At 37.7% G+C, this 13,718-nt stretch overlaps 2 protein-coding genes across 2 annotated transcripts; both read left to right on the top strand.

Moving 5' to 3' along the window:
• Positions 1 to 4,351: 4,351 nt before the first annotated feature.
• LOC308461565 (olfactory receptor 13H1-like) lies at positions 4,352 to 5,212 on the top strand (the record flags this gene model as incomplete). Its single annotated transcript, XM_080978574.1, has 1 exon — positions 4,352 to 5,212. One exon carries the CDS (start codon positions 4,352 to 4,354, stop codon positions 5,210 to 5,212), a length of 861 nt encoding a protein of 286 aa, XP_080834700.1.
• A 4,821-nt stretch (positions 5,213 to 10,033) lies between these two features.
• On the top strand, positions 10,034 to 10,966 carry LOC308461839 (olfactory receptor 13H1-like; the record flags this gene model as incomplete). Its single annotated transcript, XM_080979004.1, has 1 exon — positions 10,034 to 10,966. The coding sequence occupies one exon, from the start codon at positions 10,034 to 10,036 to the stop codon at positions 10,964 to 10,966; it is 933 nt and encodes a 310-aa protein (XP_080835130.1).
• Between the last annotated feature and the right edge of the window lie 2,752 nt (positions 10,967 to 13,718).

Below are 13,718 nucleotides of genomic sequence, written 5' to 3'. Positions count from 1 at the left end.
CGGTATTAAAATGTATTAAATTTAGCATCAGCTGGGGGGGGGCGCTAATAAATTATGTGTTGCCAAGTGCTTGGAGTATCATGAAAAAGTATACTGTTTGGTGGGATGTTATCATATAAGCAACAAATGCAAACATATAGGACTCCCTCTCCATGGTACAATGTGAAATTGGGCTTCCTTAATGGTCTTAATTACTTTAAATCTCTTCCATATATACTGCGCTGCTTTTTTGTATTTTTATATCAATTATGTTCAAGCAGTAGTAAGGGGCACTCATTGTAGTAGAATTTTAAAAGAATGGGAACTCCAACATGCAACCAACATCTTCCAATAACTAGAATGGAGGTATTTATTTTCAGATTAGGATAATTCAGATTAGGATAATTGTGCCTTTTCCAAAACTAAATATAAGTTTTGGATATTTGAAAACTAATCTGTGAAACTATTGTATTCAATAGAGTTGATGATCAGAAAATAAAATATATTGGTTATTTGGGAATTGTACTGCCTGAACATTCTGAGCATGCCACTAGAGAAGGACTCGTGTGTCCAACAACTGATGCCAAGTGAGAACTGTGCCCTTACAAAGCACCGTGTTCCTAGCCTATTCTCTTAGGGAGCTGGGAAATAAAATGACCATGGGTTTTGCATGTAGGGGATACATGAAGCCACCAAGAGTTGAAAAGCAAACCCCTAGCCATGAGGTGATGGAGGAGTGGGAAAAGGTCATTTAAAGTGTTCCCAAGAACCAGTACATATGGTCACCCCAGGGATACACAATGTGGTGAATTACAAACAACTCCCATCCAGCATGGCCAATTCGATGTCTACCTTCCCAAACGCTTCCATTGTTCATCCTATTGCCCACAATAGACCCTGTTGGTTTCTGTGCCCTCACTGATTTATAGCATCTTTTCTCACTTATATATTCTTTGAATATATAAACCCCATTGTTTGAGCTGAATCACTATTTTGTGCCTGTCTGAGGTGGCAAGATCAGCTGGACTATTTAAGGTTTGTAGAAATGACAGGGAGAAGCTGCATGGCACATTATGTAGTATGTTATGAGATGTGTGGTGCCATCTGATGAAAGGGGAGTTGGAGGGAATATATGGCTGTGCTGCAGTTTTGCAATTGTATTGCATTGCTTAATTGTAGAATCACACAAATAGAAAGAGAACATTGGTTTGCAACTATGGCATTGCACTTACAGAAAAAAATCATTTATATCAATTTGAAAGAAGAAGCAAATTGACGCTTCTCTGTATCCTAACATATATAACATACCAGGTGAATGCAATTCTGCTATTTATACACTGCTTAACCAACAATGTTTCTAAGTGGTATACATAAAGATTACAAAAAAGGGCACAACATCCATTAAGATTAATCATAAAACAAAAGTACCATAATAAGTGGTATAGAGATAGGGTGAAATTCTATACTTTTCTCACTGTAATGGGAACCGAGTTCATATTTTCTGAAACAATATGCAAACTGGAACACTTTTATCCTTCTGAAGTGGGTAGGATGAAGGCTTTTTCTACCTGTGGTTCTCATTTGCCTTTGGTGGTCATGCACTATGGCTCAAGAAAGTCTGCATGCCTTATCCCTCAAACTGAAGAAGCTATTTAGGTGCTAAATTGTTTATATATGTTACACGGTAGTCACACTCATGTTTTATAGCGATCCTTCCAAATTTGCACTTCTCCAAATTTTGAACTGCAGTTCTGCAGCAAAAAAAAAAAAAAAAAAAAAAGGCCACAAGAAAGCATATATTTTGGGGAAGTGTGTATACACACAAAAATAACACACAAAAATATATTGGGGGAAATCACTTGCAAAAATGTGTATATTAGGATAAATAAACATTAAAAATGCAGACAATCTTTCATTAGGTCATTTTTAAATATAAAGGAGCTTCCAATATGTGCATTGGATTCATGTATACTCGGTACTTTTTTCTGGCAGGATGCAGGGGTACGCATACCCCTAAACATTTTGTGGATTTTTTCCATTTACTGTATTTATTTTTCCCAGTTTGAACTACAAAATTGTGGTTCTCTTGAGTCAAAATGAGAGCACCCCTATATATATATATATATATATATATATATTAGTGGGGGAAGCACTGTGTATACTCATGTATTAAAGTATAGGCAAATTAACAGAACAAAATTCAGTCCCTGGTTCTAAAACAAATGAGGCATTTGGGATTATGGCCATTGGGAATTATGAAGAAATTGTAAGTGTTTAAAAAAAAAATCAGATTAATAATTCTCTTCTAGACTTGAGATCTACACCCAACACTATTTGAATTATTTCCTAGGAACTTTCCAAAATGATTTCCCACACCCTTTTAATAAATCGGCACAGTTAATAAATCCTTCCACTTGATTAGATGCTGCATTTCAGTACAGAAATTTGAATCAAAGGGGAGAGAGAAGAAGACAGAGAGGAACGATTTAGAATTTATTACTATTCATGTTGCTAGATTTTATTCTGTCTTCATCACCCTACTCACATACTTGTGATATCAGTGCAATCTGGAAGATAAATCACTAACTGGGGGACGATTCACTTTGAAAAACTTATACTTCTTCTTTTCAAGGAATACAAAGAGGCAAGTCCTTTGTTTAATTTTCTTATTGCTATATTGATATATTATTCACATTTTTTTAAAAAAGGAAATAATACTAATTAACTGATTTGTACATTTATGGCAATCTTTATGTTTAAATACTATATAATATTGATGCCTACATTTAATAATTGAAATCCAAAATATATGTGTACAGTCAAGAGAGCCATATTCCCAATGTGTAGAAATCAATTCCGTTGCTAAATTCTTGAATGATTTTAAAAGGACTTCAACGTATCATTCAATGGATTGTGCCTGTTGTGTCTAATTGAATCTCTCAGCCTCTATATCATCACAGTCAAAATGGAGTCGCAAACATCATTTAAAAGCTTTTTTAATTTTAAATTTTTTATCCATCACATTCTTCCAATGAGCTTAGGGTGGAATATATGGTAGCCACCTACACACTATCCTTCCAACAACCTTGTAAATAATGTTAAGTCAAGAAATTGGCCTACAGAGAGCTGAATATAATACATTTTATGGGCTTAACAATTTTTTCAGTGGTTTGCAAGTAGAAGATACATATGGAGGGGAGGGAACCTAGATCAGTGGGAGATGGTGGGTGTTTAAATACTTTGCCTTTTGTTGTGGTTTCAGTCCAGACTAGTCCCTTGCATCTGTTATTTATACTGGAAGTAAAGCTTCCACTGGTGAGAATGGTACTCAACACCCAGTGTAAAGAGCAGGTGTGGTATGCATGTGGCAGGTAGAATCCAGATTGAGATTGCAGCAGGAGACTAACAAAAGATTTTCCTACTGCCTCCAAAGTATAGCCTTCGCATGAATTAGCACATTTTAAAAAATCAAACAATTATCTGTTGTGTGAATGATGCCACGTTTAGTTTATCCTTAAGCACTGTGACTGAAAGGATTGGAATTTTTCATTCCCTCATTGAAGTCCATCTTCTATACTAGCAATAGCTAACATGGTGTCTTCCATATATCTATTCATTTTACTTATTTCATAAAAATTATATACTGCTTGATCATAGAAGACATCAAAGTGGTTACTGAAAGATTGGTGCTGTTGGACTACAGCCCCCATCATCCATAGTCAGCATGTCAAATGCTCAAAGATAATAGGAGCTGTAGTCAAATATCATCTGGAGGTCACTACATTGATATTCCCTGAATTATTCAAAAATGGATCTATTTTAAAAAAAGTTTTATTTGGAATGATTTCCAATATAATCAACATGTATTCATTTGATAAAATGTTGCCCACGGATATACCCAAAGTGAAAAGAAAGGAATGAAATGAATTGTTTCCACTTTGATTAAAAACTGACAGAAGCATTGTATTTTTGTCCATTTTCTAAAATTATTAATCTATTTGCTTCCTCTAACATTATTGAAGGCTACCCTGCTCTGGGATGGTACGTAATAGATTGAGGAACAATTACTGGGTTACATTTTTAAAAACATTTTAAAAAAAAAAATTGTATCTCCCTCATGGTCTCTAACCATAAAACCAAACATTGACAATCACTTCTTAATGTATACCTTTACATATAGGCACAGTACTATGTGTGATAATGAAAACTCACAGGACAATAAATAAACAGTAAGAAAGAGAAAGGAGATCAAGAGATAATGCATTTCCCTTTCTTCTGTTTCAGGTCTACACCCATGCAAGACGTAGGGGAAAATGAGACGGAAGTAACAGAATTTATCCTTGTGGGGTGGTCAGATCGACCCAAGGCAAGAATGGGATTGATGTTCCTCTTCATTGTATCCTATGCAGTCATCCTTGTTGGAAATGGACTCATTATTGTGGTGGTAATAAATGACTCCCGGTTGCACAGTCCTATGTACTTTTTCCTCTGTAATTTGTCCATCATTGACCTTTGTTTCTCATCGACTGGCATCCCACAATCCATAGTCAACTGTTTAGTGGATAGACCTGTTATGTCCCTTCCACTGTGCTATTCTCAAATTCTTCTGGGTCTCCTTTTTGGAACGTGTGAATGTTTGCTGCTGGCTGTCATGGCTTATGATCGCTATGTGGCCATTTCCAACCCACTGCGATATACGCTCATCATGAACAGGAATATTTGTATCACCTTTGCTGCTATGACATGGACTACTGCCTTCATGGTTACAATAGTTCCCTGTCTTGCGAAGCCAGCACGATTCTGTGGGAACAATGAGGTGGACCATTTAGTATGTGAATTCAAAGCTGTCTTTAAGTTACTCTGCACTGATACCTCTGCCGATACATTGGGCATGTTTTTTACAAGCACATTCACGCTTGTTTTCCCTCTGATTTTCATTGTTTTTTCTTATATGCGCATTCTTATTGCCATCATGAGAATGCATTCAGATTCTGAAGGGGGTAGGATGAAGGCTTTTTCTACATGTGGGTCTCATTTGGCTGTGGTGGTCATGTACTATGGCTCATGCATGGCCTCCTACCTCACCCCTCAGAGTAAAGAAACCCATTTAGGTGACAAAATAATTTTTGTATTTTACGCAATAGCCACCCCCATGTTTAATCCTCTGATTTATACACTCCGGAATCAGGAAGTAATGGGATCATTGAAGAGACTGGTGAGTGGAAAAAAGTAATACAGAAGTATGTTATTAGATGCTTTTAGTTCACTGATATATATTGGTGTTTTCCTATATATAAACTGTTATATTCATACCCCAATCCAATCTTTTTAAAAAAATAAAAAATAAACTTGATTTGGTAGTTTATTTAAAATAAATAGGAATATGTACGAATTTAACTCTGATTCTCAACAAATTGTGTATATGTATATGTGTGCTCATGTACATAAGGTGTTTATTTAAAAATTAAAATTAAAATGTAAGATTTCAGACTACTTCTGTCCATATGCATTGATCATCACAAAGTAAAATAAATTGGTTGTTCAGGAGCTATACTGCCTGCACAGTCTGGCTCTGGCATTAGACAGACACTCAAGTGCCCAGTTCCTGATGCCAGGCTATTCCTAGTCTAGCCTCTGTGGCAGATAGGACAGAAACTATTGGCATACCCCATTAAAAGCTCCTTATGTCCCCTGAAGATCTCAAAAACGCAAGCAGGTTTGTATGTGAGAAGAAGGTCTTTCAGATAGCTTGGACCTAAACCATATAGGGATTTATACATCATAAAACTAGCGCTTTGAATTGTGCAGGAAACAGGCTGGAAGCCAGCCTCTATTGTTTTACCAAGAGAGTTGTATGCTACCTATTACCAGCCCCAGTCAACCATCTGGCTGCAGGTCTTTGACCCAGATGAAGTTTCTAAGTCGTTTTCAAAGACAGCCCCACATCATGCATTATAGTAATCCGAACAGGATGTAACTAAGGAATATATCACAGCGGCCAAATCAGATATATAAAGGAATGGGTGAAGCTGGCAACAGGTTCATTACTTCCAAAAGCTGTCCGAAAGCACTCCTGGCCGCTGAAGAGACCTGGGCATTTAGGCTGCGAACTTCTATCTTCAGAGGGAACGTTACTCCATTTAGGACTGGCAGAATTAGGTGAAAGCGTAACTAAAAACGCCTATGTTCATGAAAACAACACACAAAAATGCATTGCAACTCAGAAAATTGCTTGCAATATTAATCAAAACTGCACACAAAATGTGCATCTTTGGAGAAATGTGAAGTAATGTGATGAATTTTAATGAGGAAAGGTTTTTTCCCATGCAAAGTACAGTACTGCAGAAATGTGGAGATCATAATTCTGCATACTTTCCAAGTGTCCCTATTTTCCAGGGACATATTGTTACATGGACAAAGTTTATATAATTCTTACTGCAGTTCCTCTTGAAGCAAACTGTTGCAGACTACAGACTCTGGGCCTTTTAGGTAATTCCTGACTCCCTCTCTCTCCTCTACCCCAGCTTACTCTCTCAGTTGTGAAATCTTGATCACAACTCTGTGACATTTAAATGGGCCAATCTATTGTATTACTATAGCCATCTAACTGAGAGCATCAATGGGGTCTGATGTACTTGTCAAGAGACTTATTTCAGATTTTGGATACCAAAGGAGGCGTATGTTCTGTGCCCACCTGGTGCACATCTGAGAGTGAGGGAGATATGGGGAAGAGCCTCAGAAAGGATATTTCAGAAAGGGAGGGGGAGGCTCCTTCAAAAGGTGCTTTTGCCAAGAACTTCAAGACAGTCTCTATGTCTTAAAACTACAGATAAATCTGAAGCAGCCTCTCCCCTCTTTAAACAAGGGGGCAGATGGCAACAGAGTTGTGACTTTTTTGGTCATGGACCATTTGTGATAGCTCCACATCTCTCATGTGGAGATAAATGGTCTGGGGATAAATGATAATGCCAAATTGCCAATGGTAAGCAAGCCTAGGACTGATCACTGCCCAAATGGAAGTCAGCCTTGAAAACCCATAAAGATCCATGGTTGAAGAAAGCTGGGACACAAAAAATGCTAAACCAATGTACTAAATAATGTTGATGTATAAATATACTAAATAATAATACTGGCAAGGATGCTACATAAATTCCGCTGGAGGAATGATCTGAAATCAACATGGCATTTCACATTGACTGATATTTAACAATTATTTTACCTTCAAGTTGGTTTTTGCAATGTTATTTACTGCGGTCATAAGTTTTAGTTATGGAGTAACTTCAGAAAGTAATGAGACATTTGGGAATGCACCCAATGGGAAGACAAAAAGCAGAGTACTAAAATAAAATCTAGCCCATTGTTTCCTATATAAAAACTCCCATTGAAAATTAGTTACATCTCTATTAATTTACTCAGGCGCTGTCTGTGTGGTTTGCTTGGCACTTAAAAAATAATAATAATCCTGATTCTCCAGTGCTAATTCTTCTAAGAGTGCTCGAACTATTAGTGCATTAAAAGGTAATGTAAATTGTATTTGTATTAATGAATAGGACTATTTCAAACCAGGATTTCTACCAAGTTATTTCTTTTCTAGTTTTGCTTACAGTTAAATTCTACCTATGTTTTCTTTTTTAAAACACCACCACCACAGTTTTAACCAATTTGATGCAACTAGCTAATACATAAAGTATGGATAGTACTATTAAAATACATAATATAAAGAAGTAGAATTTCTTCAATGGCTTTTGATTTCAAGGAGTTTTAAGAAGGTAATGAATTTTCTTACACATTTTATTCTTTATAATAATTATACATCATAATACATGTTTTATGCATTTATATCAATTTTGTTCCATATATAATGTTCAAAATACTATTCTCTCCCTCACTCTCCTAGAAACAACAGTAACTAGTCATTAGTATTATAATAAAATTATTGATGTTTCCATTGGCTGTGTAATTTTCTTACTAGGGGGCTGCAACCACTGGTAGTCACAGTCTAAGTACTAAAAGACCAGTTAAAATTAATAGAAATGGCTATGCAAGGTTTGCTCATTTCTGTTTTTCTGACTGTATGGGGAAGGGAGAAATGAAAATGTTGTGAATAAAATGTTCACCATGTTATTTTCTTGTTCTGTTTCACAAGACATATATTTGCATCATAAATTTTCCTTAAAAGTTTACATTGTGGAAAGGAAACATGTGTCCTTTTACCCTCTAAATGGCCACCCATGAAATAATAATAATAATAATAATAATCTAATAATAATAACGAGACCCTCCAAATCTCTATATTTTCCAAGGACAGTCCTGGATTTACAGAAGGCATCCTAGTTTTTAATTTGGTCCCAGAATGTCCCACTTTTCCTTAGGGCATCCCTATTTCATTGGAGAAATGTTGGAGGGTATGGAGTTATGGGACCCCTGAACCAATGTGATAAGTAACTGTACAGACTTTAGGAGAAATCTGAAGGCAGCCTTGTGTAGGGAAGTTTTTTTAACGCTTAAAGTTTTATTAAGTTTACATATATACTGGAAGTTGCCCAGAGTGGCTTGGTCAACACAGTCAGGTGTGCAGAGTAGAATTCTTCTTCTTCTTCTTCTTCTTCTTCTTCTTCTTCTTCTTCTTCTTCTTCTCCTCCTCCTCCTCCTCCTCCTCCTCCTCCTCCTCCTTCTTCTTCTTGACTAGGACAGCCCTATTTTAATCAGAGAAATGGAGGGTATGATAATTTAAGAAAGTTCAGTGGTTGGAGTCTCTTACTTGAGTATAAGAGACGTTTACCGAGGCAAAGTAGAGGTATAGGCTCAGCAATAGGCAGTGAGTCACAGAAGCCTTTGCACTCTAGCCAGGTGACAGGAAAGGTGAGAGTAGGTAACCTAGAAAGAATAGTTCAGCCCTGCAGAGTCCAAGATCGGGGCAAAGAGTTCAGAACTGAAAAGAAGCAACCGAGTTGTCACAACAGGTCGGGCTAGATGAGCTTGGTGGCAAACTCTTTTGAGTGTGCAGACCCTTGCTGTGTCAGGGGAGGGGTACGTCCATAGACTAGTTCCTGCACACACACTCACACTCCTCTCTATCATCTGTCTAGGCAAGCAAGAGACATGATCAGACTTCAAATGCATATTTCAGCCATGCAAATGTACTTAAGGGTTCAAAACAGAGTTGCTGAGTGTTGCAACCTTGAAAGAAAAGAAAGGCCGGGGGGGGGCAGAGACCCAGAGGGTTGCATTCAACTCCTGGATCTGAGGGTCCCCAACCCTGCCATAGAAGGGGGTGTGCAAAGAAGGAAACATATTTCTTTCCATACTCTTCTATGTTTCTTCATGCCAAGAGTCTAGTAATCAACTCCTTAATTTGTGAATGACATTGTTTAGTTTCCTAACTGATAGTCACTCATCTACCTGAATTCACTATTACAGAGAATTCTGGCCCTTGAAAGTTATGGACCAAAGTCATATTTATAGTATTATGTAGAAGGATTACTCTGTTTCTAAAGATGCAAAATAGGAGAAATTAATGGAAAACTCCATTGGAAAAGGCACTACCTTCCTTTCCCTCAATAAAATAAAAAGTAATATATAAATACATCAGTGCTTTTATATTTTTGCTCTTTTTATGTTTTTATCATTCTGTTTTACTGTTTTTATGTTATCCTTTTTAACACTTAGGGATTAAACAAAATTAAGTTGCTTAGAAATGATGGTAAATAAATGAATAAAATAATTAACTCAACCATAACAATTCTAGACACAAAATAACATTGTAAGTATTCCCTGGGATCTCCACATATCAGGCATTTTGTGTCAGCCCACATTAATACACTCATCTGAGATTTAGATGTTTTTTTATGCTCACAAATTTTCCTATATGGTCACATTTAATCTCACAGTCTGATGCTTTATTGCTTCATCTTCTGTTACATAAACTAGGCATCTGAAAAAATGGATATGCCCAGTAAATAACAAATAAATTTGTTCAACTGTATTCTAATCTATTTCAAAACTATTTAAACATCATTATTTATCTCTCCCCGTCCCCGTCTTATCAGCCTTTATGCAGGAAGTAGGAGAAAATGAGACCGCAGTGACTGAATTTGTTCTCATTGGATGGTCGGGCCGCCCTAAGGCAAGGATGGGTTTAATGGCGTTCATGATAATTGCATATTTGATTACAGTTGTTGGAAATGGACTCATTGTGGTGGTGGTCATAGCTGATCCCCGGCTCCACAACCCCATGTATTTTTTCCTGTGCAATTTGTCCATCCTTGATCTGTGCATGTCATCATCTGGAGTCCCCCAGTCTATAGCCAACTGCATGGTGGACAGACCTGTCATATCTTTTCCTTTATGCCTCACCCAACTCTACACTGGCCTTTTCTTTGGCACAACCGAATGCTTCCTTCTTGCTGTCATGGCTTATGATCGATTCATTGCCATCTCCAACCCACTGCGCTACATGCTCATAATGAACAATACAGTTTGCTCCGTCTTGGCTTCTGTGACTTGGTTTAGTGCCTTTATGCTAACAGTAGTCCCCTGCCTTGCAAAGCCAGCTAGATTCTGTGGAAACAATGAGGTGGACCATTTATCATGTGAATTTAAAGCTGTTTTCAAACTCATTTGTACAGATACCTCTATGAGCCAAATAAGCATATTCTTCACTAGCACTGTGACACTGGTTCTGCCCCTTGGCTTCATCCTTTTTTCCTACATGCGTATCCTTGCAGCTATCCTGAGGATGAAATCAGGAGGCAGGATAAAGGCATTTTCCACCTGTGGGTCCCACCTGGCTGTGGTTTGCATGTTCTATGGCACATGCATATTTACATACCTCCTCCCTCAAAATAAGAACACGCGTTTCGTTGACAAAATAATTTCTGCATTTTATGGAGTGCTGACACCCATGTTTAATCCTTTAATTTATACACTCAGAAACCAGGAAGTGTTGGGAGCATTGAAGAAGATTCTGTTTACAAAAAGCTTATAGGTAACTAATTACACTTTTAAAATAACTTATTTTGTGTGTAGATGTCTTATCTGTAACTGAAATCTGTTATCTGAAAACTGTTGTGTCTGTTGTACATACCCATCCCAATTTCCAGTCTAGAAATTTAAAATGGTTCTTTTAAATAGTATCTCTATGTAGAACACTAACTGTGGTAGGAAATGAAATGTTCATCTTAATTTCTACTCACATTGTCATTTGGGGCTGAGGCAACTCTTAAACATGCAAATCTTCCACAAAATTTGCAGCTGAAAGTGGTGAAGTGCCAGTTAAACCTGTTAAATGTGTGAACTGGTTATTGTTACAGATAGGTAGCCGTGTTGGTCTGCCATAGTCAAAACAAAAAAATTCCTTCCAGTAGCACCTTAAAGACCAACTAAGTTAGTTCTTGGAACTAACTTAGTTGGTCTTTAAGGTGCTACTGGAAGGAATTTTTTTGTTTGAACTGGTTATTGTTATTGTTGTTGTTCTTTAGTCGTTTAGTCGTGTCCGACTCTTCGTGACCCTCTGGACCAGAGCACGCCAGGCACTCCTGTCTTCCACTGCCTCCCGCAGTTTGGTCAGACTCATGTTTGTAGCTTCGAGAACACTGTCCAACCATCTTGTCCTCTGCCGTCCCCTTCTCCTTGTGCCCTCCATCTTTCCCAGCATCAGGGTCTTTTCCAGGGAGTCTTCTTTTCTCATGAGGTGGCCAAAGTATTGGAGCCTCAGCTTCACGATCTGTCCTTCCAGTGAGCACTCAGGGCTGATTTCCTTAAGAATGGATACGTTTGATCTTCTTGCAGTCCATGGGACTCTCAAGAGTCTCCTCCAGCACCATAATTCAAAAGCATCAATTCTTCGGCGATCAGCCTTCTTTATGGTCCAGCTCTCACTTCCATACATCACTACTGGGGAAACCATGGCTTTAACTATGCGGACCTTTGTTGGTAAGGTGATGTCTCTGCTTTTTAAGATGCTGAAACTGGTTATTAGAACTGAACTGGTTATTAGAACCCCTGAATATTCAGTCACTTCAATAGTTTGCATTGATTGGTTTATAACATATATTTGTAATATGTGATTCGGTGTGTTTTAATTTGCTCTGCTCCGCTTAGAGATGTTGAATACATTAATTGGTATAGAAATAATAATTATATAATAATTATATTATATGCAGCCATCTGACTGAAACTGTGTGCAACAATATTTTCATTTTACCAAGCTGGTGCACCATTCCTGACAATAGATGTCATTCCCCAAAATTCTATTATAACAATATTATAAAATATATGGTTTCAGAGCATTACAGAAGTAGTACAGGAAGTTCATAGCCTTTCCTTGCTTCAAAAATGGGGTTGTCAGAAATGCACCTCTTGAAACCGAAGTTGCATTTTAGCAACAGAGAGGGCCTTTTAACTTAGGACTTCTCCTCCTTGTATACTAGTGGGTTTATTCTAATGGAAAGGATCATGACAATATTTCTATCAATAACCTAAGAATTTTCCTCCCCCAGTGTTTGCAAATAGTCTTCTATCTGTATAAGCCTCTTTCAAATTACACACACACACCCCAATAGCCTAAAATGCCTTTTACTTTCTAGCTATTCTGGCTTCACCTTTCTGGCTATTCATTATTCTAAAGATGAATTGACTAAGAACATATAAAATTAGTGCTGTGCCAAAATTTTCTCCAGTATCTTAAAAACCATTTTAAAACCATTCATCATCAACTGATGGGGGGGGGGTATTCAAAAACTATCAAAGGCGAAAGCAAATTCCAGTGAAATTATCATGGGCAGTGCAGGGTACGGGGGTTGGTTGTGTTCAATTATTTTCAAAGAGGCCAAAGGGGACTAGTGAGTGTCCTTCCTACAAATCAATTTCACAGTTGTCTGGATTCTGTTTTGTAGAAAAGCATTACTGTTAGGATATGAGACCCATTTTTTATGTTTTTGTAGTTCTGGAGACAAGTGGAGAGCATTTCAACAAGCTGTCCCAGTCAGAGTATACTTGAGACTTATGTGGAAGGCCATTTAATCAGCATCAACACCTGCAGCCTCCCAGGAGCTCCTGCCTCCTGAAAAACTAGCCAAGCTTTCTTGTATGTGTCTGGTTGCTCTCCATTGTTATTCTTTTTATTTTTTGAAAGTAGATGGTTTCATCTTAAAGAAGTCAATGTGGATATAAATAAATGCAGAGAGAGGAGGAGGAGGAGGAGGACTTCCGTTAAGAACCATATGCACTGAGGTCAGGCTATCAGCAATTCATAGCTACCTTTCCCAGTTTCCAACACTTCAGTGAAAAGATTGGATAATTCCTCCCAATGCAGCTTTTTCACAGCAGGAAACCCAGGTAGCAAGGAAGGCTGTAGAACTCTGAAGAAATGTTTAATGGAAAGAAATATGAAACACACAGTCCCATCCCCCCCCCCCGCGCCAGCCACTTCACAGTGATAAAGGAAGCTCAAAACCACACCAGAATCCACTGGAATCCAGTGTCCCAAGAAAGAGATAGGAAAACGGAAGTCCCTTTTACAGGGGAAGAAAACTTTTGAGAAAAGTGGAGAATAGGCTTTGGCACAGCACTACATAGAAATTCTGCAATGGTCTCATGCTGTTAAGAAGAATATATTACTAGTTGGAGAGTTAAGCAAAGAAGACTCTCTCATTGAAATCAGAACAGTTACAGATTTGAATACATTTCCCCATGTGTATACTAAGAAACTTTCTGTCATGCTCATCTTTATGGTGACT

The sequence above is a fragment of the Podarcis pityusensis genome (genome assembly GCF_964106645.2).
Source record: "Podarcis pityusensis genome assembly, chromosome: 13".
Taxonomy (NCBI): Eukaryota; Metazoa; Chordata; class Lepidosauria; order Squamata; family Lacertidae; genus Podarcis; species Podarcis pityusensis.
Note: the sequence above shows the minus strand (reverse complement) of the source record. Positions and strands in the feature narration are given on the sequence as shown.